This window comes from Lampetra fluviatilis, chromosome 59 (genome assembly GCF_964198595.1).
Source record: "Lampetra fluviatilis chromosome 59, kcLamFluv1.1, whole genome shotgun sequence".
Classification (NCBI taxonomy): Eukaryota; Metazoa; Chordata; class Hyperoartia; order Petromyzontiformes; family Petromyzontidae; genus Lampetra; species Lampetra fluviatilis.
The window spans coordinates 3715375-3742377 of NC_136333.1; the positions used below are offsets into that span (position 1 = coordinate 3715375).

At 57.0% G+C, this 27003-nt stretch overlaps 2 protein-coding genes across 2 annotated transcripts in view; both read right to left on the reverse strand.

Annotated features, from left to right (window-relative positions):
• Nucleotides 1–2973: 2973 nt before the first annotated feature.
• LOC144950787 (uncharacterized) lies at nucleotides 2974–5194 on the reverse strand. The gene is made up of 2 exons (XM_078880877.1): nucleotides 5153–5194; nucleotides 2974–4265 (listed from the first exon to the last, which is right to left on the reverse strand). The coding sequence occupies exon 2, from the start codon at nucleotides 3999–4001 to the stop codon at nucleotides 2982–2984; it is 1020 nt and encodes a 339-aa protein (XP_078737003.1). The 5' UTR covers nucleotides 4002–4265; nucleotides 5153–5194; the 3' UTR covers nucleotides 2974–2981.
• Nucleotides 5195–8119: 2925 nt separating this feature from the next.
• Nucleotides 8120–27003, reverse strand: part of LOC144950788 (SH2 domain-containing adapter protein B-like) — a 34921-nt gene continuing 16037 nt past the window's right edge. The window contains 6 exon segments of the mRNA XM_078880878.1: nucleotides 8120–8933; nucleotides 14764–14883; nucleotides 15187–15397; nucleotides 16091–16229; nucleotides 16231–16445; nucleotides 19718–19883. Coding sequence (XP_078737004.1) covers nucleotides 8747–8933; nucleotides 14764–14883; nucleotides 15187–15397; nucleotides 16091–16229; nucleotides 16231–16445; nucleotides 19718–19883 — 1038 coding nt within the window. The 3' untranslated portion in view covers nucleotides 8120–8746.

A 27003-nucleotide genomic window follows, 5' to 3' on the forward strand; every position in this document is an offset into this window, starting at 1 on the left:
GGCCTTTACCCCAATGCAATTAAATTAGTTTCGTTTTTATTAAATAGTTCGTAGAATCATCAGCATCGTCGCCACGAGTGGTTCCACTCCACTTCCCCACGCTGCTCCACAAGAGGACATCACCATCTCGTACACAAGAAAGCGTCGCCCACCTCGTACACAAGATGGCGTCACCCACCTGGTACACAAGATGGCGTCACCCACCTCGTACACAAGATGGCGTCGCCCACCTGGTACACAAGATGGCGTCACCCACCTCGTACACAAGATGGCGTTGCCCACCTCGTACACAAGATGGCGTCACCCACCTGGTACACAAGATGGCGTCGCCCACCTCGTACAACAAGATGGCGTCACCCACCTGGTACACAAGATGGCGTCACCCACCTGATACACAAGATGGCGTCACCCACCTCGTACACAAGAGGGCGTCACCCTCGTACACAATAGGGCGTCACCCACCTGGTACACAAGATGGCGTCACCCACCTCGTACACAAGAGGGGCGTCACCCACCTCGTACACAAGAGGGCGTCACCCACCTGGTACACAAGATGGCGTCTCCCTCGTACACAAGAGGGCGTCACCCACCTGGTACGCAAGATGGCGTCACCCTCGTACACAAGATGGCGTCACCCACCTGGTACACAAGAGGGCGTCACCCTCGTACACAAGATGGCGTCACCCACCTGGTACACAAGAGGGCGTCACCCTCGTACACAAGAGGGCGTCACCCTCCTTGTACACAAGATGGCGTCGCCCACCTTGTACTTATAGACTACCTCGCCTGGTGTACAGGAGGTCGTGGGTTCGATCCCAACCCAGACGCCTGCTGCTGTATATTTGGAGTTTGCGTGTCTCTCTCTCTCATCATCACGGTGGCTAGGAGATGTTAACTACCTCGCCTGGTGTACAGCAGGTCGTGGGTTCGATCCCAACCCTGACGCCTGCTGCTGTATATTTGGAGTTTGCGTGTCTCTCTCTCATCATCATCATCACGGTGGCTAGATGTTAACTACCTCGCGTGGTGTACAGGAGGTCGTGGGTTCGATCCCTGACGATGCCTGTTGTATATTTGGAGTTTGCGGTGTCTCTCATCATCATCATCATCACGGTGGCTAGGAGATGTCAACTACCTCGCCTGGTGTACAGGTCGTGGGTTCGATCCCTGTTGTATTATTGGAGTTTGCGGTGTCTCTCATCATCATCATCACGGTGGCTAGGAGATGTTAACTACCTCGCCTGGAATACAGGAGGTCGTGGGTTCGATCCCGACCCAGACGCCTGCTGCTGTATATTTGGAGTTTTGCGTGTCTCTCATCATCATCATCACGGTGGCTAGATGTTAACTACCTCGCGTGGTGTACAGGAGGTCGTGGGTTCGATCCCTGACGATCCCTGACGATGCCTGTTGTATATTTGGAGTTTGCGGTGTCTCTCATCATCATCATCACGGTGGCTAGGAGATGTCAACTACCTCGCCTGGTGTACAGGTCGTGGGTTCGATCCCTGTTGTATTATTGGAGTTTGCGGTGTCTCTCTCTCATCATCATCATCACGGTGGCTAGGAGATGTTAACTACCTCGCCTGGAATACAGGAGGTCGTGGGTTCGATCCCGACCCAGACACCTGCTGCTGTATATTTGGAGTTTGCGTGTCTCTCTCATCATTATCACGGTGGCTAAATGTTTAACTACCTCGCCTGGTGTACAGGAGGTCGTGGGTTTGATCCCTGACCCGATGCCTGTTGTATTATTGGAGTTTGCGGTGTCTCTCATCATCATCATCACGGTTGCTAGGAGATGTTAACTACCTCGCCTGGTGTACAGGAGGTCGTGGGTTCGATCCCTGACGATGCCTGCTGCTGTATATTTGGGGGGTTCTCTCTCTCCTCGCGTGGATTGTTCTCCTTGTCCGTTGTTTTGCCTCCACGTTTAGAATCAACATTTCGCAACTGCCATAAAAGTCCACGAGATGAGCCCACTTTGTTGAGCGATCATTTGGGATGGGCCAGGGTCGCTTCTGAAAGAAGCCCTACGGTAGTTCAGTGGGGCATTACCTGGTGACATTAAAAAATCATTAATATTTAAGAATATATATTTTTAAATACGCTGTAATGAAATGTACCCTACTCGTAATGACAGAATGCCACGACTCCAGGAAGTGGCCTGAAGCTTGCCACAACGTAAGGGACCGTGGTGATTTACAGCCAACGTCAGTTGAGCGTGGACAATTTAAGCCGAAACATAACATGTAAAAGTTAATGTTTAAAAATACTTTTTTTTTATAGAATATAGTATTGTCATCAGTGTGACATAAGTATACCAAGTTTGCAGTCGATACCACATTGGGAAGTGGGTTAAAAATGAGTTACAAGATTTGAGAATACAACAAAAACAGAGTTAACTAAAAGCGTGTAAAAAAGAACACCCAGATAGCTCCGAACGGAATTTTGGGCGAAGTTCTGTCAGCGAGGCCGCCATGACACGCACACAGACACACGAGTTCAATGCAATGGCAACAGACCGCGCCGTACGCACGCACAAAGACAAAGATCCCCCGTATAGCTTAATAGGCTGTAGGGACAAGTGCTGTTAGCGAGCACCTACGAAGGCCGGAACGGCACACGAGGGGGTGGGTGGCCAGCACCACGCCCGGCCGCCTTTGTCTCCCCAGTGGCGATGTTTTAACGCACCACAACAGGTACACCTTTGAGGCTGAGTCGACCTAGGGGAGGCTCAGGACCTGTTCAGATACACAACAACCGCCATTCTCCACTAAGTGGCGGTGACGTCACCACGACGCTTGTGCCAGGCCAAGTGCACCTTGAGGCCAAGTGCACCTTGAGGCCACGTGAAGTGTCGAACGCCCGCTGGCAGGAGGTCACGGGGCAGACCCAGGTGCCACGGGTCGACTGACCGAGATGACCGAGCATACACACAGGCACGGCTACCAGCAAGACCATAGTTCACAATGTTCATTTTATTTAATTTTATTCCATGCACGCGCGTTGCGCGCGCGCGTGCCCACAGTACAAAGTGTCACGCGATGACCACCACGTGGATACAAAAAAGAAGCGTGGCGCTGCGGCCACCCGTCCACCCCCTCGTGTCGCGGGCAATGCCGCGTTGCCAGAGACGAGCCGGTGTCGATCTCGCACCGGAGGACGTGAGAGAGTGTGAGAGAGAGTGAGGGTGTGAGAGAGAGAGTGTGTGAGAGAGAGAGTGTGTGAGAGAGAGTGTGTGAGGGTGTGAGAGAGAGTGTGTGAGAGAGAGTGAGAGTGTGAAAGAGAGTGAGAGTGTGAGAGAGAGTGAGTGTGAGAGAGTGTGTGAGAGAGAGTGAGAGTGTGAGAGAGTGAGAGTGTGAGAGAGTGAGAGAGTGTGAGAGAGTGAGAGAGAGAGTGAGAGTGTGTGAGAGAGAGTGAGAGAGGGTGTGAGGGTGTGAGAGAGAGTGTGATAGAGAGTGAGTGAGTGTGAGAGAGAGTGAGAGAGTGTGAGAGAGTGAGAGAGAGTGTGAGAGTGTGTGAGAGAGTGAGAGTGTGAGAGAGAGTGTGAGAGAGAGTGTGATAGAGTGAGAGAGAGTGTGAGAGAGAGTGTGAGAGAGAGTGTGAGAGAGTGAGAGTGTGAGAGAGTGTGTGAGAGAGAGTGAGAGTGTGAGAGAGTGAGAGAGTGTGAGAGTGAGAGAGTGTGAGAGAGTGAGAGAGAGAGTGAGAGTGAGTGAGTGAGTGAGAGAGTGAGAGAGAGTGAGAGTGTGAGAGAGTGAGAGAGAGAGTGAGAGAGAGAGTGAGAGAGAGTGTGAGAGTGTGTGAGAGAGTGTGAGAGTGTGAGAGAGTGAGAGAGAGTGTGTGAGAGAGAGTGTGAGAGTGAGAGAGTGTGAGAGAGTGTGAGAGTGTGTGTGAGAGAGAGTGAGAGAGTGTGAGAGAGTGAGAGTGTGAGAGTGTGAGAGTGAGAGAGTGTGAGAGAGTGTGAGAGAGTGTGAGAGTGTGAGAGTGTGAGAGAACATGTGAGAGAACGTGTGAGAGTGTGACAGTGTGACAGAGAGTGACAGAGAGATTGCGTGTAACGGAGAGGGTGCGCTGAGTGAGCGGTCCACCGCCTCTCGACACACGGAGCGCGCTGCTTGTGATCCGCGATCGAAACCTTCGCGCTCCCCTCGCTCTCGTTCTCTCGCTCCCTCTCACTCACTCCTCTCTCTCACACTCACTCACTCCTCTCTCTCACACTCTCACACTTTCACACTCACAGACTCACACTCACTCACTCTCACCTTCTCACTCTCACACTCTCACACTTTCACACTCACAGACTCACACTCACTCACTCTCACACTCACTCACTTTCACACACTCTCACACTCACTCCTCTCTCTCACACACACTCACACACTCCTCTCTCTCACACTCACTCACTCCTCTCTCTCACACTCACTCCTCTCTCACACTCTCACACTTTCACACTCACAGACTCACTCACTCTCACACTCACTCACTTTCACACACTCTCACACTCACTCCTCTCTCTCACACTCCTCTCTCTCTCACTCCTCTCTCTCACACTCACTCACTCCTCTCTCTCACACTCACTCCTCTCTCTCACACTCTCACACTTTCACACTCACAGACTCACACTCACTCACTCTCACACTCACTCACTTTCACCCACTCTCACACTCACTCCTCTCTCTCACTCCACTCTCACACTCACTCCTCTCTCTCACACTCTCACACTTTCACACTCACAGACTCACACTCACTCACTCTCACACTCACTCACTTTCACACACTCTCACACTCACTCCTCTCTCTCACACACACTCTCACACACTCCTCTCTCACACTCGCTCCTCTCTCTCACACTCACTCACTCCTCTCTCTCACACTCACTCCTCTCTCTCACACTCTCACACTTTCACACTCACAGACTCACACTTACTCACACTCACTCACTCACTCTCACCTTCTCACTCTCTCACACTCACTCCTCTCTCTCACACACACTCTCACACACTCCTCTCTCTCACTCCTCTCTCTCACACTCACTCGCTCCTCTCTCTCACACTCACTCACTCCTCTCTCTCACACTCACTCCTCACTCTCACACTCTCACACTTTCACACTCACAGACTCACACTCACTCACACTCACTCACTCTCACCTTCTCACTCTCTCACCTTCTCACGCTCTCACCCACTCTCACACTCGCTCCTCTCTCTCACTCCACTCTCACACCCACTCTCCCTCACACTCTCACACTTCCACACTCACAGACTCACACTCACTCACACTCACTCACTCTCACCTTCTCACTCTCTCACCTTCTCACTCTCTCACTCCACTCTCACACTCACTCCTCTCTCTCACTCCACTCTCACACCCACTCTCTCTCACACTCTCACACTTTCACACTCACAGACTCACACTCACTCACACTCACTCACTCTCACCTTCTCACTCTCTCACCTTCTCACGCTCTCACCCACTCTCACACTCACTCCTCTCTCTCACTCCACTCTCACACCCACTCTCCCTCACACTCTCACACTTTCACACTCACAGACTCACACTCACTCACACTCACTCACTCTCACCTTCTCACTCTCTCACCTTCTCACGCTCTCACCCACTCTCACACTCACTCCTCTCTCTCACTCCACTCTCACACCCACTCTCTCTCACACTCTCACACTTTCACACTCACAGACTCACACTCACTCACTCTCACTCACTCTCACCTTCTCACTCTCTCACCTTCTCACGCTCTCACCCACTCTCACACTCACTCCTCTCTCTCACTCCACTCTCACACCCACTCTCCCTCACACTCTCACACTTTCACACTCACAGACTCACACTCACTCACACTCACTCACTCTCACCTTCTCACTCTCTCACCTTCTCACGCTCTCACCCACTCTCACACTCACTCCTCTCTCTCACTCCACTCTCACACCCACTCTCTCTCACACTCTCACACTTTCACACTCACAGACTCACACTCACTCACACTCACTCACTCTCACCTTCTCACTCTCTCACTCCACTCTCACACTCACTCCTCTCTCTCACTCCACTCTCACACCCACTCTCTCTCACACTCTCACACTTTCACACTCACAGACTCACACTCACTCTCACCTTCTCACTCTCTCACTCCACTCTCACACTCGCTCCTCTCTCTCACACTCACTCACTCCTCTCTCTCACACTCACTCCTCACTCTCACACTCTCACACTCTCACACTTTCACACTCACAGACTCACACTCACTCACTCTCACCTTCTCACTCTCTCACCTTCTCACGCTCTCACCCACTCTCACACTCACTCCTCTCTCTCACTCCTCTCTCTCACTCCACTCTCACACCCACTCTCTCTCACACTCTCACACTTTCACACTCACAGACTCACACTCACTCACACTCACTCACTCTCACCTTCTCACTCTCTCACCTTCTCACGCTCTCACCCACTCTCACACTCACTCCTCTCTCTCACTCCACTCTCACACCCACTCTCTCTCACACTCTCACACTTTCACACTCACAGACTCACACTCACTCACACTCACTCACTCTCACCTTCTCACTCTCTCACCTTCTCACGCTCTCACCCACTCTCACACTCACTCACTCCTCTCTCTCACTCCACTCTCACACCCACTCTCTCTCACACTCTCACACTTTCACACTCACAGACTCACACTCACTCACACTCACTCACTCTCACCTTCTCACTCTCTCACCTTCTCACGCTCTCACCCACTCTCACACTCGCTCCTCTCTCTCACTCCACTCTCACACCCACTCTCTCTCACACTTTCACACTCACACTCACTCACACTCACTCACTCTCACCTTCTCACTCTCTCACTCCACTCTCACACTCGCTCCTCTCTCTCACACTCACACACTCACTCGTCTCTTGCTCCCTCTCACTTTTCTCCCTCGCTCACTCTCACTCCTCTCTCACAATCTCGCCCTCGCACTCTCACGCTCACAAAGGTAGTGGTGCAGCCCCTGCAACTTGCTCCGCTCTCCGCTGGCGGAAGGAAGAGCATCATGTCGCTACGAGTTCTACACAGACCCCCCCCCCCCACCCACCACCCCCCCCCCCCCACTAAACGGCGCTTGGCCTACTCTTCCACGCGGGACAAGTATCGAGCCTCGAGTCGAAACCAAGCCGTTGGAAAGTTGTGGGGCGGCCTCACCCACCACACCTGCCCCATCCCAAGTAGGCCGCGTGGGTGGGTGGAGGCGATGGGAGGGGTGGGGGGGGGGTTAAGAAACCCGACCCCCCCCCCCCCCCCAAACTGTTCGCCTGCCACGCCGGGAGATTGAAGCGGTCCTCCGACGTGGCCGGGCCGCAGCCTGGCGCTTTGGGAATATAAAAACGCAGCACGGCGGCGGCGGCGGCGCTGCAACGCCGCTCTTTGCTTTTGGCGGCATTTGTTCAACGGCGGCGAACGAACGAGCGAACGAACGAACACGCGGTCAGCAAACAAACAAACAACGGACAGTAACAACAACAACAAAACGGAAATACTGATTTAAATTAACCGGCGTGCCGGGGGCTGCTCGCGGCTGCCCCCTTCACCCCCCGCAACGAATTCAGTGACGAGACCTCAGTGGGGGCATGGGGCAGCCGGCGTGCCCCCCCCCCGCCACTCACTCACCCAGCCACCCACTCACCTAGCCACCTACTCACGCACCTACCCACTCACTCACCCAGCCACCCACTCACCTAGCCCACCCACTCACTCACCTAGCCACCCACTCACTCACCTAGCCACCCACTCACTCACCTAGCCACCCACTCACTCACTAACTCACTCACCCATCTAGCCACCCACTCACCCATTCACCTAGCCACCCACCCACCTAGCCACCCACTCACCCACTCACTCACTCACCCACTCACTCACTCACTCACCTACCCACCCACTCACCCACTCACTCACTCACCTACCCACCCACTCACTCACCTAGCCACCCACTCACCCACCCACTCACGCACTCACTCACTCACCCAGCCACCCACTCACCTAGCCACCCACTCACTCACCTAGCCACCCACCCACCTAGCCACCCACTCATGCACTCTCCCACTCACTCACCTAGCCACCCACTCTCTCACTCACTCACCTAGCCACCCACTCACTCACCTACCCACTCACGCACTCACCCACCCACCTAGCCACCCACTCACGCACTCACTCACCTAGCGACCCACTCATTCACCTAGCCACCCACTCACCTAGCCACTCACCCACTCACTCACACACCTAGCCACCCACCCACTCACCTAGCCACCCACCCACTCACTCACCCACCCCCACTCTTGTAATCCAACGAGCGCACCGAGGAGAGGAAGCACGTCGCACGGTCTCCCTCGGGCTCCGACGCGGAGGAGGCCCCCCCCACCCCCACACGACGAAAGTTCGGTGGCCACGGCAACCGCGGGGCGACGGCACCGCCGTCGGGAGGAGACGACGACGGCGGCGGTCGATGGCGCCGCCGTTGAGAGTCGGCGGCGATGGCCGACAGGGGTCCGGCGGCCGCGGCAACCGCGGAGCGCCGGCGGCGCCGCCGTTGGGAGGAGATGACGACGACGACGGCAACCGCGGAGCGCCGCCAGCGGCGCCACCGTCGGGGAGGAAGACGGCGGCGGCCGACGTGGTCCGGGCGGTCGCGGCGGCGCCGGCGTGAGAAATGCGTTGGAAGCGAGGCGACGGCGCCCGTCGCGTGTTGGGTCAGAGCGTCCGCACGGGCACCGGGTAGAGCAGCGACATGTGCTCCGCCCCCTTGATGGGCAGCTTGCGGCTCGTGTAGAAGTGGATCACCTCGGGGATGGCGTCGAACGGGGGGCTGTTCTGCCCCAAGATGTACTTGCCCTCCTTGGTGCGCGTCAGCTTCATGTGCATGAAGCCCTGGCTGCTCCTGCCGGGGGGGGCGGGGGGCAGGGGGGGGCGCGGGGTAAACATCGGCGCTGGGGGGACGGTGACGGTGCGGCCGAGAATTGGTTCTGGCCACAGCACCTCGTGGTGCCGCGGGACGGGGCTAGGTGATGTTAACTACCTCGCCTGGTACACAGGAGGTCGTGGGTTCGATCCCGACCCTGACGCCTGCTGCTGTATATTTGGAGTTTGCGTGTCTCTCTCTCTCATCATCATCATCATCACGGTGGCTAGGAGATGTTAACTACCTCGCCTGGTGTACAGGAGGTCGTGGGTTCGATCCCGTCCCTGACACCTGCTGCTGTATATGTGGAGTTCGCGGTGTCTCTCTCTCTCTCATCATCATCATCACGGTGGCTAGGAGATGTTAACTACCTCGCCTGGTGTACAGGAGGTCGTGGGTTCGATCCTGACCCTGACGCCTGCTACTGTAGATTTGGAGTTTGCGTGTCTCTCTCTCATCATCATCATCATCACGGTGGCTAGGAGATGTTACAAGGCGGCCCCCATAAGTGTGGAATCAGAGGGGGAAATAACCAATTCAGATTTAAATTTTTTTGGTTTCTGTAGACCCAAGACATCTCTGAGCGAGGAAGAACGGAGTCCAGATAATTCTACCCGTCGGAAATCGGAGTCAGGAGGAGGTCGCTGTGGAAGTCAACAGACTGCATCCAGACCACGAGCCAACAACACAGAGCTGCATTTTTCCGACGATTTCCGACTTATGGTGACACCCTGTAGATCGACGACCGGGGAGGGAGGGAGGGAGGGGAGGGGCGGGGAGGGGGAAAAAAAGAGGCTGGGAGGGAGAAAATGGTGAAGCGAAACAAACGAAGGAACGTGAAGCAACGCAGAGGGAGGGGGGGGGTGTTGCGTGCGACGTGGAAAACAGCCGGCGTCGCTACGCAGAACGCGATATCAGGTTGCTCCAAACACGCGGGCCGGCCTCACGCCCTCACGCTCTCTCACACGCGCTCCCACTCCATCTCTCTCTCACACGCGCTCCCACTCCATCTCTCTCTCACACGCGCTCCCACTCCATCTCTCTCTCACACGCGCTCCCACTCCCTCCCACTCTCTCTCTCCCGCTCTCAATCTCCTTTTAGCGCTCTCCCACTCTCCCACTCTCTTCCCCTCTGGTGGTGATGGTGGTAGTGGTGGCTTATTCTGGAGGTGGTGGAGGCGGTGGTGGTGGTGGTGTTGATGGTAGTGGTGGTGGTGATGGTGGTAGTGGTGGTGGTGGCTTATTCTGGAGGTTGTGGAGGCGGTGGTGTTGATGGTGGTAGTGGTGGTGATGGTGGTAGTGCTGGTAGCGGTAGTGGTGGTGATTGGTGGTAGTGGTGGTGGTGGTGTTGGTGGTAGTGGTGGCTTATTCTGGAGGTTGTGGAGGCGGTGGTGGTGATGGTCGTAGTGGTGGTAGCGGTAGTGGTGGTGATGGTGGTAGTGGTGGTGTTGATGGTGGTAGTGGTGGTGATGGTGGTAGTGGTGGTGATGGTGGTAGTGGTGGCTTATTCTGGAGGTGGTGGAGGCGGTGGTATTGATGGTGGTAGTGGTGTTGATGGTGGTAGTGGTGGTGATGGTGGTAGTGGTGGTAGCGGTAGTGGTGATGGTGGTAGTGGTGGTAGTGGTGGTGGTGATAGTCGTGGCTTATTCTGGAGATGGTGGTAGCGGTGGTGGCTGGCGGTGTCTTGTTGTGGTGGTGTGGTGGTGGTGGTGGCGAGGGTGGTGATGGTGGTGATGGTGGTAGCAGCGTGTGCCGCGGTCAAGAGTATGCGCCCAGCCACAATGGGGCCGGTAATCGAACTCCCGGCGCTCGCAGCACGGGGGGTGGGGGGTGATGATGGGGCTCTGCGCCAGGGCAGGGAAACACAAAGAGTGAGATCCACACGCCACATTAACCCCGGCCACATGCCACTGGGGGGGGGGGCAGGGAGGGCAGGGGGGGAGGGAGGGCAGGGGGGGGGGGCAGGGGGGGGGGTCGTCTTTTTGTCGTACGGCTGCTGACGTCAACGCAGAGCCAACGACCACAATCTGACATTCAGGTGGTCACGTGCAAACAACCGAGCAAAGTGTAATCATCATCGCTGTGATGTCTCCTTCGTATTTGTGGATAGGGGACGCTGCGTCGTTACACGTCGTACCACGCCCTGTTTCTGGATGACCACAGTCGCACACCACTACTGGGGAGATGAAGAGAGACATTTAGAGAGGAGTAGGGAGAGAGAAACTGAAAGAGGAGAGAGAGAGCAGTGGGGGCGATGGAGGAGGCCGTGTGCTCGGTGGCAGATGACAGAGAGCTCTGCATGCAGATCTGAGCTACCCGTCGGAGGCCGTAGGACTGCGAGGAGGTCTGGGTGCAGATGCAGCACTTGTCGTCGTGAAAAAAAATTTACATAGAAAACAGGGGGAACATAGACATAGAGTAGGGAGAGAGGAGGGGTAGAGAGAGGGGGTAGAGAGAGAGGGGGTAGAGAGAGGGTGTAGAGAGAGGGGGTAGAGAGAGAGAGGGCGTAGAGAGAGGGGGTACAGAGAGAGAGGGCGTAGAGAGAGGGGGTACAGAGAGAGAGGGGGTAGAGAGAGAGGGGGGTAGAGAGAGGGGGTAGAGAGAGAGAGGGCGTAGAGAGAGGGGGTACAGAGAGAGAGAGGGTGTAGAGAGAGGGTGTAGAGAGAGAGAGGGTGTAGAGAGAGGGGGTAGAGAGAGAGGGGGGTAGAGAGAGGGGGTAGAGAGAGAGGGGCACATAAAGCAAAGCATTGAAAAAAACACAAAAAACTAAATGATGAATGAAGCAAAGTGCCGACTACACCGCGCATCTTCTTGTTTCCTCTGATCGTAAAAAAAATAAGTGAGATAGAAACAGAGAGAGGAGAGAGTTTCATTCTGGGAGCTCCGGAGCGCCCCTCTCACGGAGGCTCCTCCGGCATCAGCGGCGGCATTGCGTGCCGGCAAATCGCAGGGCTGCCCCTTTGCCAGAATCAGAATCTTTATTTGTACTGGAGGAATCCGATGAGCTATGAAGCTCTTTGTCAACAGATGTTCCGTACCTTGTGTGTGTGCGTGTGTGTGTGCGTGTGTATACTGACTCAGTCATCTCAGTCAGTCGACCCGTGGCACCTGGGTCTGCCCCGTGACCTCCTGCCAGCGGGCGTTCGACACTTCACGTGGCCTCAAGGTGCACATGGCCTGGCACAAGCGTCGTGGTGACGTCACCGCCACTTAGTGGCGAATGGCGGTTGTTGTTGTTGTTGTGTGTACTGAACTTATTTTCGCACCGTACGTAGCCAACCGTGCTAATAGGAGGTGCGGGGGTGGAATGGTCAACAAACTAAACACAAATAAATTAATTGGTCAATCTCGACGCATCTGAAAGCGCCGTTCGATGCGGTGACCACCGCCTTTGTTCGTGGGTGCAGCCAACACCCGCCCATGCGCCAGCCAGCAAAACTTTTTGTTTGGCATGGTATCACACCTTTGTGAATGCATACTTTAGCCGCATCATTACTACTGTTGTTGTTATTGTTATTATTACAGCTGTTGAGAGCGTGAGAGAGACGGGGAGCGAGAGAGAGTTCGCTGGGGAGAGAGCGAGTGAGAGACAGAGAGAGAGAGAGTGAGCGAGAGAGAGACGGGGGGGCGAGAGTGAGAGAGTGAGGGAGAGTTAGCGAGAGAGATAGCGAGAGAGAGAGACGGGGAGGGAGAGAGAGTGAGCTGGGGAGAGAGCGAGTGAGAGACAGAGAGAGAGAGAGAGTGAGCGAGAGAGAGACGGGGGGCGAGAGTGAGAGACGGGGAGGGAGAGAGAGTGAGCGAGAGAGATAGCGAAAGATGGCGGGCAAAAGATATAGAGAGTTAGCTGGGAAGAAGAGCGAGCGAGAGAACGAGAGAGGGGGCCCCCCAGGGAGGCCCCCCCCACTTTGCGGGCCGAGCGGCGATCCATCACGGTGGACGCCGCGATGGCGCTTGTGGTGAGCGCTTTCTGTCGGCAGCGCCGGGAACAATGGCCGAGCCCTCGGCTTCCTTCCTTCCTTCCGCCCGCCAGGCCGGCCGACCGCTCGGTGAACCCCGGAGTGTGTACGGTGTGTGTGTGTGTACGGTGTGTGTGTGTGTACGGTGTGTGTGTGTGTACGGTGTGTGTGTGTGTACGGTGTGTGTGTGTGTACGGTGTGTGTGTGTGTACGGTGTGTGTGTACGGTGTGCGTGTGTGTACGGTGTGCGTGTGTACGGTGTGCGTGTGTACGGTGTGCGTGTGTACGGTGTGCGTGTGTACGGTGTGTGTGTGTGTGTACGGTGTGCGTGTGTACGGTGTGTGTGTGTGTACGGTGTGTGTGTGTACGGTGTGTGTGTGTACGGTGTGTGTGTGTACGGTGTGCGTGTGTACGGTGTGCGTGTGTACGGTGTGCGTGTGTACGGTGTGCGTGTGTACGGTGTGCGTGTGTACGGTGTGCGTGTGTACGGTGTGTGTGTGTGTACGGTGTGCGTGTGTACGGTGTGCGTGTGTACGGTGTGCGTGTGTACGGTGTGCGTGTGTGTACGGTGTTCGTGTGTACGGTGTGCGTGTGTACGGTGTGTGTGTGTGTGTATGGTGTGCGTGTGTACGGTGTGCGTGTGTACGGTGTGCGTGTGTACGGTGTGCGTGTGTACGGTGTGCGTGTGTACGGTGTGCGTGTGTACGGTGTGCGTGTGTACGGTGTGCGTGTGTGTACGGTGTGCGTGTGTGTACGGTGTGTGTGTGTACGGTGTGTGTGTGTACGGTGTGCGTGTGTACGGTGTGTGTACGGTGTGTGTGTGTACGGTGTGTGTACGGTGTGTGTGTGTACGGTGTGTGTACGGTGTGTGTGTGTAGTGTGTGTGTACGGTGTGCGTGTGTACGGTGTGCGTGTGTACGGTGTGCGTGTGTACGGTGTGTGTGTGTGTACGGTGTGTGTGTGTACGGTGTGTGTGTGTACGGTGTGTGTACGGTGTGCGTGTGTACGGTGTGCGTGTGTACGGTGTGCGTGTGTACGGTGTGCGTGTGTACGGTGTGCGTGTGTACGGTGTGTGTACGGTGTGTGTGTACGGTGTGCGTGTGTACGGTGTGTGTGTGTGTACGGTGTGTGTGTGTGTACGGTGTGTGTGTGTACGGTGTGTGTGTGTGTGTACGGTGTGCGTGTGTACGGTGTGTGTGTGTGTGTACGGTGTGCGTGTGTACGGTGTGTGTGTGTACGGTGTGTGTGTGTGTGTACGGTGTGTGTGTGTGTGTACGGTGTGTGTGTGTACGGTGTGTGTGTGTACGGTGTGTGTGTGTACGGTGTGTGTGTGTACGGTGTGTGTGTATACGGTGTGTGTGTGTGTACGGTGTGTGTGTGTGTGTACGGTGTGTGTGTGTACGGTGTGCGTGTGTACGGTGTGTGTGTGTACGGTGTGTGTGTGTGTACCGTCTATGGGTCTCTTTGTGAGTCTATGGGTCTCTGTGTGGGTCTATGGGTCTCTGTGCGAGTCTACGGGTGCCTGTGCGAGTCTACAGGTCCCTGTGTGAGTTTATGGGTCCCTGTGCGAGTCTACAGGTCCCTGTGCGAGTCTATGGGTCTCTGCGCGAGTCTACAGGTCCTATTGTGAGTAAATGGGTCCGTGGGTGAGTCTACGACCCGTGAGAACGATGTGTGGGTGAGAGAGAGCGAGAGACTGACTTGAGGGTGAGAGAGGGAGACTGACTTGGGAGAGAGAGAGCGAGGGAGAGTGAGAGGGAGAGTGAGAGGGAGAGTGAGAGGGAGAGTGAGAGGGAGAGTGAGAGGGAGGGAGAGAGGGAGGGAGAGGGAGAGGGAGGGCGAGGGAGACTGACTTGAGTGAGAGGGAGTACTCGTTCTTGCTGGTCTCGCTGTTGCGCACCAGGTAGCTCGACTCCTTGCACAGCCTCAGGAGGTTCTCAGCGTCCACGCGGCCGATGGCGCCGTGGTACCAGCTGGGGGGAGGGGGGGCGGCAGCAGGGAGGGGGGGCACAGACGCAGATCCCCCGGTAAGAGAGGGACGACTCAACAATTTGTTTAATGTTACCAGGCAATGTCCATGCTGATCTACAACCTGGGCTGCCACAGGTGATGGTTGCGTGGAGAACATCGCCACCGGGCACTCACCGTGCCGGCGGCCTTCACAGCTGCTACAGCCCTTTCCCCAACAGTCTGTCCAGGCCACACGGGGGGCGGGGGGCGGTGAGGACTTTGTCTGTGCCCTTGGAGGAGGGGTGGGGTGGGGGGCGGCGACGTACACTTGCTTGTCGAGCGGCAGGCCGGGGTCGATCTTCTCCCCGATGGGGCCGTAGTGCTCGGGGCTCATGCGCACGCCGCCGCCGCCCTTCAGGTGCCGCGGGTGGCACAGCAGGCGCTCCTCGCCGCCGCCGCCGGGCAGCGTCGACGCCGTCGTCGCTGCCGTCGCCGAGACGCCGGGCGCCGCACGGCCGTCCCCTCCGTCCAGCTGAACTGGGGGGTGGGGGGGGGGGGGTGTTGGGGGGGGGGGCGGCAGCGCCACCGGGCAACCGGGGAAGCCGACGTAGCGGGCAGCGATGGCACGACGGCGATTAGTCGGCCTCTCACGACGCGTTACGCGCCGCGCGTCGTCAATAACACCGGTCAACAAGAACGCGCACGCGCGCGTCAGCGGGAGGGGAGTGCCGAATGTCGTTGGCGCGGATCCCTGTCGCCCTGCGGTGCGGGGAAGATCTCCTTCCTGCTCACACGGCAACGGCTCTGCCAACACTCCGCCAATACACCGCCAACACTCCGCCACTCCGCCCACACACCGCCAACACACCGCCACTATGCCACGCCACAACGTCGCCACGTCACCACGCCGCCACTCTGTCACGCTGCCATCACGCCACGCCGCCACGTGACGCGTGGGGCGGCGCTCACTCCCGGGGTGCCCCTGGGCCGGTCCGCACGGCAACACGCCCCCCCCACCCTCCTCCTCCTCCGCCTCCTGCGAGGCCGCAGGGCCGCAGTGTCCACCAGTCGCAGCGCCGGCGGCTCCGTGCGCGGCGATCGCCGACGCCACGAGAATCCGACCACGACCATCGCCAACCGCGGCCAACGAGGAGGCAATCTCCCCCCCCCCCTCCCCCCCATCGACGGCCACCCCCCTCACCCCCCCCCCACCCCACGACGTGAGCTCACCTTGCAGGGCCTTGCTGAGCGGGCCTCGCTTCCACTCCCAGGGCTCCTCGTACTCGTCGGGGGGCCTCTCGTCGTCCTGGGGGAGGCGGCTGTCCCTGGCGGCAGCGTGAGCCGCCCCCCCTCCCGCCGCCGCCGCGGGCCCCCCGCCCTCGTCGCCTCCGCTCGGCTCCGGCAACGTCGCCGCGCCGGTCGATCTTGAGCCGGCGGCGGCGGCGGTGCCGGCGGCGGCGGCCCCCCGTGCCAAGAAGGGCGGGACTCCCCCGTTCTCGCGAGGCTCGTAGGGGTTGTCGTAGAGCGGCTGGCCGCCACCGCCCCCCCCGGCTTCTCTGGTCCTTCAGAGACTGCTTGCGGATTTCTGTTGGGTTGGTGGTGGACGGGAGGGGGCGGGGGAGGGGGGGCGGAGATGTCACGTGTGTCATAGCCGAGCGGTGAGCGCTGCGCTGCGAACCCCGGCAAAACCGAGTTCGATTCCCGCTCGCAGCCAAAATCTGTTGGGTTGGTGGTGGACGGGAGGGGCCAACGTGGATGTCACGTGTGTCATAGCCATCGACTCGGCCTGACACGAGTACCCGGTGCGGTGTGCAAACATCAACATTGGGGGAGACAAAGGCGGCCGGGCGTGGTGCTGCCACCCACCCCCTTGGGCGCCGCACCGGCCTTCATAGGTGCTGCTCGCTAACAACACTTGCCCCAACAGTCTGTTACAGGATATACGGGGGATCTTGATATTTGTTGTCCGGCGTTTCGCTCCCCCAACCCACACCGCCCCCCCACCCACACCGCCCCCCCACCCACACCGCTCCCACACCCCCACCCACACCGTTCCCCCACCCCCACCACTCCCCCACCCACACCGCTCCCCCACCCCCACCACTCCCCCACCCACCCACACCGCCCCCCCCACCCCCACCCACACCGCTCCCCCACATCCACAGCTCCCCCACCCACACCACTCTCCCACCCACACCACTCTCCCACCCACACCGCTCCCCCCACCGCTCCCCCCACCGCTCCCCCACCGCTCCCCCACCGCTCCCCCACCCACACCACTCCTCCACCCACCACCATCCCACCATCAGGGCACCAACCTCATCCCCCACATGGCCACACTTCCACTCCCCACGTGTGTGGGCATGCCCTCACTCCCAGCCCGTGTCGAGAGAGAGTCCAGGAGGAAGGGAGTTCCACGACATCAATGCCTGATCCACCAAGCCCTTCGCTGGTGCTGCTGCTGCCTCCACAGCGCTGTATCACAGGCAGCCACGTGTGGCAAGGCCGCCACCACCACCATCACCAAAACCATCACCGCTGGCACTGCCACCACTACCACCGCCACCACCACCACCATCACCAAAACCATCACCGCTGGCACTGCCACCACTACCACGACTACCACCGTCACCACCATCACCAAAACCATCACCGCTGGCACTGCCACCACTACCACGACTACCACCGTCGCCACCACTGCCACCACCATCACCAAAACCATCACCGCTGGCACTGCCACCACTACCACGACTACCACCGTCGCCACCACCACCATCACCAAAATCACCACCGTCGCCACCACCGCCGCCAACGCCGCCACCACCACCAGGAACTCGGAGCTCAGTGACCGAGCTGGTATTTGCGGCGTCAAATGACTTTCTCCGTTGCAGAGGACCGCCCGTGACTTCCCGCGGCGAGTGCCGACAACGACGTGGTGAGCTCACGCCTCGGTGAGCTGTCGGCAGCGCGGAGAACGATACTTTTTATTTATTTTTCTGGTAGGGTGGGGGAAAGATTGTTAAAAAAAGAAGTGTGATTTGCCGAGCGGCGGAGGCTGCGGATTGCGAGCGGTTTTTTGGTTATCGCTCCGTGAGCGGTGAACGGAAATGATTTCAACCGCAAATCACGTCAAGGTTAACTTCACACACGCAGAGGCGGCTTTCGTGTCCGATGTCATTCACAATCGCGGTCCTTGGGCGAGATTGCGGGAATCTATAAAGGTGGCGTTAAACCCACCGCCAATTATTATTTCAATGACAAATAATTAGTCTCTCCGTTGAACTTTTGTTGTTGCTGCTGCTGCTGCTGTGATGGAGTACGTATGGCAAGATGCCACCACAGCAGTGGCAGAGATATACCACCGGACTAAAAGCGAAATTATTTTCATTTTACCGGGTAAGGCTCAGTTGTTGAGCTGCTAGACAGCCCTTTTTCGGAAGCGGCCTGGCTACAAATGATAGCGCAACGAAGTGGCTCATCATCATGACATGGAAATGTATGGCAGTCAAGTAAACTCTAAACGCGTGGTGATGTTGAGTCTAAGTATGGAGTGGATAAACCGGAGGACCCTGGAGAAAAATCCACGCTACCACGGGGAGAGAGAGAGACACGCAAACTCCAAATATACAGCAGCAGGTGTTAGGGTCGGAGATCGAACCCACGACCTCCTGGATACCAGGCGAGGTAGTTAATATCTCCTAGCCACCGTGATCATGAGACACCGCAAACTCCAAATATACAGCAGCAGGCGTCAGGGTCTGAGATCGAACCCACGACCTCCTGCATACCAAGCGAGGTAGTCAACATCTTCTAGCCACCGTGATGATGAGAGAGAGACACGCAAACTCCAAATATACAGCAGCAGGCGTCAGGGTCGGAGATCGAACCCACGACCTCCTGGGTTACCAGGCGAGGTAGTCAACATCTCCTAGCCACCGTGGCGCCCTTAATCGTCAGCAGCAGTGCCAGACTAGCGATCCAGAGGGTTCCGGTTCGACTCCATCTCCTCGCCACAGCGCCCGGCACTGCCCACCCAGCAGCAGCGTACGCGTCAACTCAGTCTACGACCGGCAGGTCTCGTGCGGTGGGATAAAGTGTGGGGGTGCTCCCCACACACTCGTCAGAGGTCGCAAACGGGTTTTGATTCCTTACCCGTACCCGGCCGCACCAGGGTCGCAAACGGGTACCCGTACCCTACCCGATACCCGGCTACCCGTACCCGGCCGGGTATCGAGTAGGGTACGGGTACCCGATTGCGACCTCTGGGATGAAGCCATGTTGCAGGCGCGGGTGGGTTGATTCTAGGAACTTGAATTGTGAGAAGAGACAAGACGTTGGGAAATGAGTGACAAACGGTTACTCACCAGTGACTCACGGTCTACCCGTACCCGTACCCGGCCACACCAGGGTCGCAAACGGGTATCGGGTAGGGTACGGGTATTGGGTACCCGGTTGCAACCTCTGAAACTCGTCCAAGACGTTCAAAGCCGGCGCGGAAAAGGAGCCCCGCCCCCCCCCCACCTTCTGCCGGCAGTGGCGTGAGCAAGGAACTTGCAGGGCTGCACCTTTACCTATCCTCCCCGAGTTATCAATTGAGGGCAGCCTTCGCTGGGCCTCAGGAATGCGTTTTTGAGGGGAGTCCACAATGCACAAGGCCGTGCGGTCTCCGAGTCTCGTATCAGGGTGCAGGGGGGTGTACAAGGATACAGGGTGCTGTGATTAGATGGCCGTGGGGTGGTGGGACGGCCACGGAGTGGTGGGATGACTGTGAAGTGGTGGGATGACGGTGGAGTGGTGGGACGACTGTGGAGTGGTGGGATGACTGCAGAGTGGTGGGACGGACGCAGCCCGGCGTACCGGCCATGAGCCTCTGTGCCTCGTAGGGCTCCATGTAGCCATCGTTGTCCGGGCCGGGCCGCTCCTCCCCCGTGGCGGCGGTGGCGGCCGTGGCGGTGGCGGTGGAGCGCGCCGATGACCCCCGCGGGGCATCGTACGGGTCGGCGTAGTCGTCCACAATCGCAAACTACGCACGCACGCACGCACACACGCACGCAGACACACGCACGGACACACGCAGACACACGCACGCCCAGACACACACACGCAGCACGCAGACACACGCAGACACACGTATGGACACACGCAGACACACGCATGGACACACGCAGACACACGCACGTCCAGACGCAGACACACACGCACGCAGACACATGGGGGAGATGACACACGGAAAATATGAATACAAAGATAAAGATCCCCCGTATATCCTTCAACAGACTGCAGGGGCGAGTGCTGTTGGCGAGCACCTATTAATGCCAGGACGTCACACGAGTGGGTGGGAGACCAGCATCACACCCGGCCGCCTTTGTCTCCCTAGTGGGGATGTTCACACACCGCACCAGGTCCTCATTTGAGGCCGAATTGACTTCGGGAAGACCCAGGACCGGTTCAGATAAACATCACCGATTTTGGCCGTGAGCGGGATTCAAACTGGGGGCCGGCGGGTTATTGTCATGCAGTGCGCTAACCATTGCGCCACCACTCCCCTGGACACATGCACGCGCACAAGGACAAACACACACGTGCACACAGGATAGATGACACAAAGAAGCGGACTGTGTAAACACAAGGAGGTGGGGGAGGAGATGACACGCACGGGTGATGCAAAGACAAAGCCCCCCCCCCCCACGTAGCCTTGAACAGGCCGTCAAGTGTGCAGAGCGTTGAAAGTAAACTTTCAAAGCTATTTTTATTTTATTTTACCAGTTGAGGCCCACCACTGGGCTCGGCAGCCCTTCATCAGAAGTGTCCTGGCCATCACAAATGATAGTTCAACGAAGTGGCTTATCATCATCATCATCATCGTCGTCGTCGTCGTCGTCACCACGCGGAAACGTAGAGCAGCAGCCTGATACTCTATAAACGTTGATGTTGATTCTAAATGCGGAGGGGATCAACCGGAGGACCCCGGGGGAAAATCCACGGGGAGAGAGAGAGAGACACGCAGACTCCAAATATACAGCAGGCTTCGGGGTCGGGATGGAACCCACGACCTCCTGTAGACCAGGCGAGGTAGTTAACATCTCATAGCCACCGTGATGATGATGATGAGAGAGAGATACGCAGACTCCAAATATACAGCAGGCTTCAGGGTCGGGATCGAACCCACGACCTCCTGTATACCAGGTGAGGTAGTTAAACATCTCCTAGCCACCGTGGTGATGATAAGAGAGAGAGAGACATGCAGACTCCAAATATACAGCAGGCTTCAGGGTCGGGATGGAACTCACGACCTCCTGCGTACCAGGCGAGGTAGTTAACATCTCCTAGCCACCGTGATGATAAGAGAGAGACACGCAAACTCCAAATATACAGCAGCAGGCGTCAGGGTCGGGATCGAACCCACGACCTGCTGCATACCAGGCGAGGTAGTTAACATCTCACCGGGCAGCAGACCGCAGCAAGAGCAATCGGCGCGCTCTTCAACGCTGCCACATGCCACGGGTTTGTTTGGTTTGGCTGCGTCGGGTGGTGGAGGGTTACTACGACACAATGTTGCTCCAATCATTGGGTGGTGGCCTAAACGACGCAACATAAATGACCGATTAAAAAAAAAAAGTTTCCCAAGCTTCGTTCCCGCGAGTCGTTCCGAAAAGTGGATTGGCCGGGCTAGGGCCGATCGCGAGCGAGTGACGCTGTGGTTATCATCGTTCGATTAACACGGAGGCTTTCGCAGCCGTCATTATCCATAATCGAGGTTTTTTTTGGGGGTCAGATCGCGTTTAAGATAAATGTGCCGTTGAACCCCGCTGCCACCGGACACGGCCAGTTAGCAAAGGTTTCTAGATTTGATGCTTTCGTGACTGCAAGGATTCAACCCACTTCCCGTGATCCAATCGAGCTGACATTTTGCACACAGACTCGTTGTGCGTGACAATTTATTTTCGTGAAAATGTTTTCAAAAATTTTCCACTTTTTAGGAAAAAATAATTCATATTTTATTTAAAATACCAATGTGATAAAAATGAAACTCTTACTCAAGAAAAACAGAAATGAATAATAAAATAAAACCGATGCCACGCATATAAAGGATTTATAGTGAAAAACTTTGTTTTTACGGGTTAATTTTTATTATTTAAAAATAAAACATAATAAAATAACGTAATAATATAATATAATTTAAATAATAATATTATTTTATTATGTATTATTTTTATTATTTTATTATTTACCTTCTACTTGACTTTACCGAAAGAACCAAGAAGACGAATCCCTGCAGTCACGAAAGCTTTAAATCGAAATGGTAACCAACTGGCCACGTTTTGCTGACGTGACGAACATCACCAAGTCGGCTGCCGTCGAGTGCTGGTGGAGGGTTTCTACGACACACACACTCACGTCCGCGAGATCTAACCCCCCACGGTTGCGGCCGTGACGTTTGCGACGACTGCGCCCGTTTCACCCAAGAGCGCCTCGCCGCCGGGGGGGGGGGGGGGTCCCCGCGACTCGTTTTCAAGAGGGTCCTGCCAAGTTTTCTGGGTCGGGCGCGGGGTGGCGCGTGGTGTCGCGGGCGATGATTGATGATCACCACCGGCGTGCGTCATCCCAACGGGGGGGGGGGGGCGGTGGGGTGACTAGCGGTCGTCCTTTCTCGCTTTCCGCACGCTCTGTCGAGCGAAGAGGGCCGTGACGGTGGTGGCTGCGGCTGCTTTTGCCGCAAACTGCCGGCAAAGTGGCCCAGTGTTGAACCTTCAACAAAGCGTCGGGTGGCGTTGGCGCGTCGCAAGTTTTGTTTTCGTTTTCGCCTGTGGCCACGTTCGCTTCTGAAAAAGCTCGTAGCTCAGTGGGCTCTAGCTGGTAAAACGTAAATAAGTAGTTCAGCTTGATTTTTCTTATTGCTTTACCTTTCCGATAATTTGCGCTCACATCGTGTTTTTTGTTTGTTATCGTTCGTCGGATTGCTCATGCCGTGTAAATAAACATTATGATGCTGAATCACAAGAAGAACAAGCATTATTATTATTGTTACTAACCAGGGCGACCCGAACCAAGAGACCTCGGCAAAGAGAGCGGCACACGCATCACTGGGTCTGTGCAAATAGAGAGGCTGAAAGGGCATGTCCAGGCAAAGCCTCTCACTCACTCTCACCCTCTCTCTCACCCTCTCTCTCACCCTCTCACTCACTCTCACCCTCTCTCTCACCCTCTCACTCACCCTCTAACTCACTTTCACTCTCTCACCCTTCCTCTTACTTTCACCCTGCCTCTCACCCTCTCTCACCCTGCCGCTCACCCTCTCTCTCACCCTCTCTCTCACCCTGCCGCTCACCCTCTCTCTCACCCTCTCTCTCACCCTCTCTCTCACCCTCTCTCTCACTCTCACCCTGCCTCTCACTCTCACCCTGCCTCTCACTCTCACCCTCTCACTCACTCTCACTCCCTCTCACCCTCTCTCACCCTCTCTCTCACCCGGCCTCTCACTCTCACCCTGCCTCTCACCCTGCCTCTCACTCTCACCCTCTCACCCTCTCTCTCACTCTCACCCTCTCTTACCCTTCCTCTCACTCTCACCCCTCACTCTCACCCTGCCACTCACCCTCTCTCACCCTCACCCACCCTCTCTCTCACGCTCACCCTGCCTCTCACTCTCACCCTCTCAATTCAGGAACTCCAGAATGCAAAAACGTATAGCCTGTAACAGACTGTAGGGGCAAGTGCTGTTAGCGAGAAGCACCTATGAAGGCCGGCATGGCACACGAGGGGGTGAGTTGCCAACACCACGCCCGGCCAACTTTGTCTCCTTAGTGGCGATGTTTACTACACACCGCACCAGGTACTCATTTGAGGCCGAGTCGACCTAGAAAAAGGCGAGGAAGCAAGGCCACACTTCACCCCAACGGACACACGAGGGATCAGCCGCCCATCGGCCAACTGTGAGTGGACCGATTCACGCCGCTGCTGGGTGGACAGAGGCAGTGGTGGGAGGGGGGGGGGTGTGGGGGGGTGAAGGGGAGGGGGGATTTAAGAGAAACGGGGCCCCCATCGTTTCGACGGCCACGTCGACCGGGAGATGGAGTCGAACCCGCGAGCTCCGGATCGCGGCGGTGGTCACTGGCGGTGTCGCCGGCGGTGTCACACGCCAAGCGCACGGCGAGAAAACCACGAAAACCACACGCTGGCAGGTGCCGCTGTTACGTGACCACGAGGGCCGCACCTACGCGGCCCCACCTCGAGTCTGGGCCCCCCCCCAACTCCCGACCCACCCCACCACCTCTCTATGCCAACGCGCGCCAAGGAGTTGTTTTCGTTGTTGTTGTAAAGGAGCGGCGATGGAGGACTTCCACAGCCACGCCATGCGAGTCCACGGGTCTCTATGCGAGTCTACGGGTCTCTGGGTGAGTCTGTGGGTCTCTGTGCGAGTCTACGGGTCTCTGTGCGAGTCTACGGGTCTCTGTGCGAGTCTGTGGGTCTCTATGCGAGTCTCTGGGTCTCTGTGTGAGTCTGTGGGTCTCTGTGCGAGTCTACGGGTCTCTGTGCGAGTCTACAAGTCTCTGTGCGAGTCTGTGGGTCTCTATGCGAGTCTCTGGGTCTCTGTGCGAGTCTACAAGTCTCTGTGTGAGTCTACGGGTCTCTGTGTGAGTCTACGGGTCTCTGTGTGAGTCTACGGGTCTCTGTGCGAGTCTACGGGTCTCTGTGCGAGTCTACGGGTCTCTGTGTGAGTCTATGGGTCTTTGTGTGAGTCTACGGGTCTCTGTGCGAGTCTATGGGTCTCTATGTAAGTCTATGGGTCTCTATGTGAGTCTAAGTGTCTCTGTGTGAGTCTGTGGGTCTCTATGCGAGTCTATGGGTCTCTGTGTGAGTCTGTGGGTCTCTGTGCGAGTCTACGGGTCTCTGTGCGAGTCTACAAGTCTCTGTGCGAGTCTGTGGGTCTCTATGCGAGTCTCTGGGTCTCTGTGCGAGTCTACAAGTCTCTGTGTGAGTCTACGGGTCTCTGTGCGAGTCCATGGCTATCCGGTGTCATCGCTCAAACCGGGAAATCGAACCCAGGGCTCTCAAGTGTTGCCTGTTCAGTGTCTCCGACACAGCCATCGTGAGCCCCCCCCCGCCCAACCCTCCCTCCCCCCAAGCCACCTGCCCCCCCCCCAACCCCCAAGTCCATTGTTTCCAAAATCTGTGGGGGGGGGGGCAGGGGGGAGGGGGTTTGGGGACACGGAGGGACCCCCCCCCCCCTACATCCACCCTTCCCCCCCTGGGAGTCCAAATCTGTGACCCTCTCCTCCTGGCACGGAGCATGGGGGGGGGATGCGCAGGAGCCGTTTAGAAAGAAAAGAAACGGCAGTCGCACGACGCGACGGCGGCGGTGACACCCGCCCTGCTGCAGCTGCAAGTCGCAGCGTCGATGAAGGCCGCCGGTGGCACGCGGAGGGGTGCGGGGTGGCCAGCGATGGGGCAAGCGCTGTTGGCGAGTAGCACCTATGAAGGCCGGCACGGCACGCGAAGGGGGTGGGTGGCCAGCACCACGCCCGGCCGCCTTTGTCTTCCTAGCGGCGTTGTTAGCACATCCTACTAGGTAATCATTTGAGGCCGAGTCGACCTAGGGGAGGCCGAGGTCCGGTTCAGATAATCGTCATCGGCGGGTTCGTAGCACGGTGCTCTCACACGAAGAGAAAGATCCCCCGTGCAGCCTGCGACGGACTGTTGGGGCAAGTGCTGTTAGCGAGCATCTCGGATCTAGGACGGACGTCACGGCACACGAGGGGGGGGGTGGGGTGGCCAGCACCACGCCCGGCCGCCTTTGTCTCCCCAGCGGCGATGTTTTTACACACCGCAACCAGGTACTCGCTTGAGGCTGAGTCGACCTAGGGGAGGCCCACAACCGGACCGCTCCCCGCGCACGCACCCACGCACGCACGCACACAGACGCACACACAGACGCACACATAGACGCATACAGACAAAGATAAAGATCCCCCGTATAGCCTTAACAGACTGTAGGGGCAAGTGCTGTTAGCGAGCACCTATGAAGGCCGGAACGGCACACGAGGGGGTGGGTGGCCAGCACCACGCCCGACCGCCTTTGTCTCCCTAGCGGCGATGGTTACACATCGCACCAGGTACCCATTTGAGGCTGAGTCGACCTAGGGGATGCCCAGGACCGGTTCAGATAATCGTCACTGGTGTTTGCCGTGAGCGGGAATCGAATCCGGGTCGCCAGGTTCGTAGTGCAGCGCGCTAACCGCTACACTACCCTCCCCACACACAGACGCAAACGCACGCACACACAGACACACACACAGACACACACACACAGGCACACACACAGACACACACACACAGACACACAGACGCACGCGCGGCCACAGCGAGAGACATCACAGATCACGGTACCCGGAGGGGGTGGGGGCAGCCCCGTGATCGCAGCTGGGAATTTGTGGGGGCTCCGAGACTCACCCCGGGTGACCCCAGAAAACCACCACCACCGCCCCATGACCCCCCCCCCTCCACCATCCCCCAATGACCCCCCCCCCCGTCACGTGACACCGTCTGTCTGGCTGGCTCCTGGATCAAAGACAAAGGGAAATTGAGAATGGGCGCCGGCCGCGCCGGCCGTTATAAAAAGAAAAAGTAACGAAACAGAAATATAAAAAAAATTATATCCCTATTTAAAGCTTTCGTGACTGCAGGGATTCATCTTCTTGGTTCTTTCGGTAAAGTCACGTAGAAGGAAAATAATAATATAATAAAAATACTATTTTATTTTATTATGTTTTATTTTTTTTATTTTACCATTTCCCTTCTACGTGACTTTACCGAAAGAACCAAGAAGAAAAATGTATATCCATCGCAATTTTGGTTTCATGGAGAAATGTAAATAGAAATCCACACCGCGCGGACGGCAGCGTAGTGGCGTGAACAACGCTCGTGGTGGGGGAGGTGGACCTGGGTTCGATTCCCACCCAGGGCGTTTCGTCTCTTCGCCCCGTGTTCAACCGAGCGCGAGTCTGCAGAGAATGTGTGCGCGTGTGCGCTTTTGTTCGGCCGGATCGAGGGGGCTAAACGAGCGCGGCGGCACGGGCTAGAGAAGAGATGGAGTGACGTGGTACAGGAGGACGTGGAGCTGAGTGGACTTGCCGATGACTGGT

Bases quoted from the DNA above. Each gene is read 5' to 3' on its own strand.
- LOC144950787 (XM_078880877.1), bottom strand. From the start codon at position 4,001: ATGTTCTCTCACACTCTCACACTCTCACACTCTCTCACACTCTCTCAC.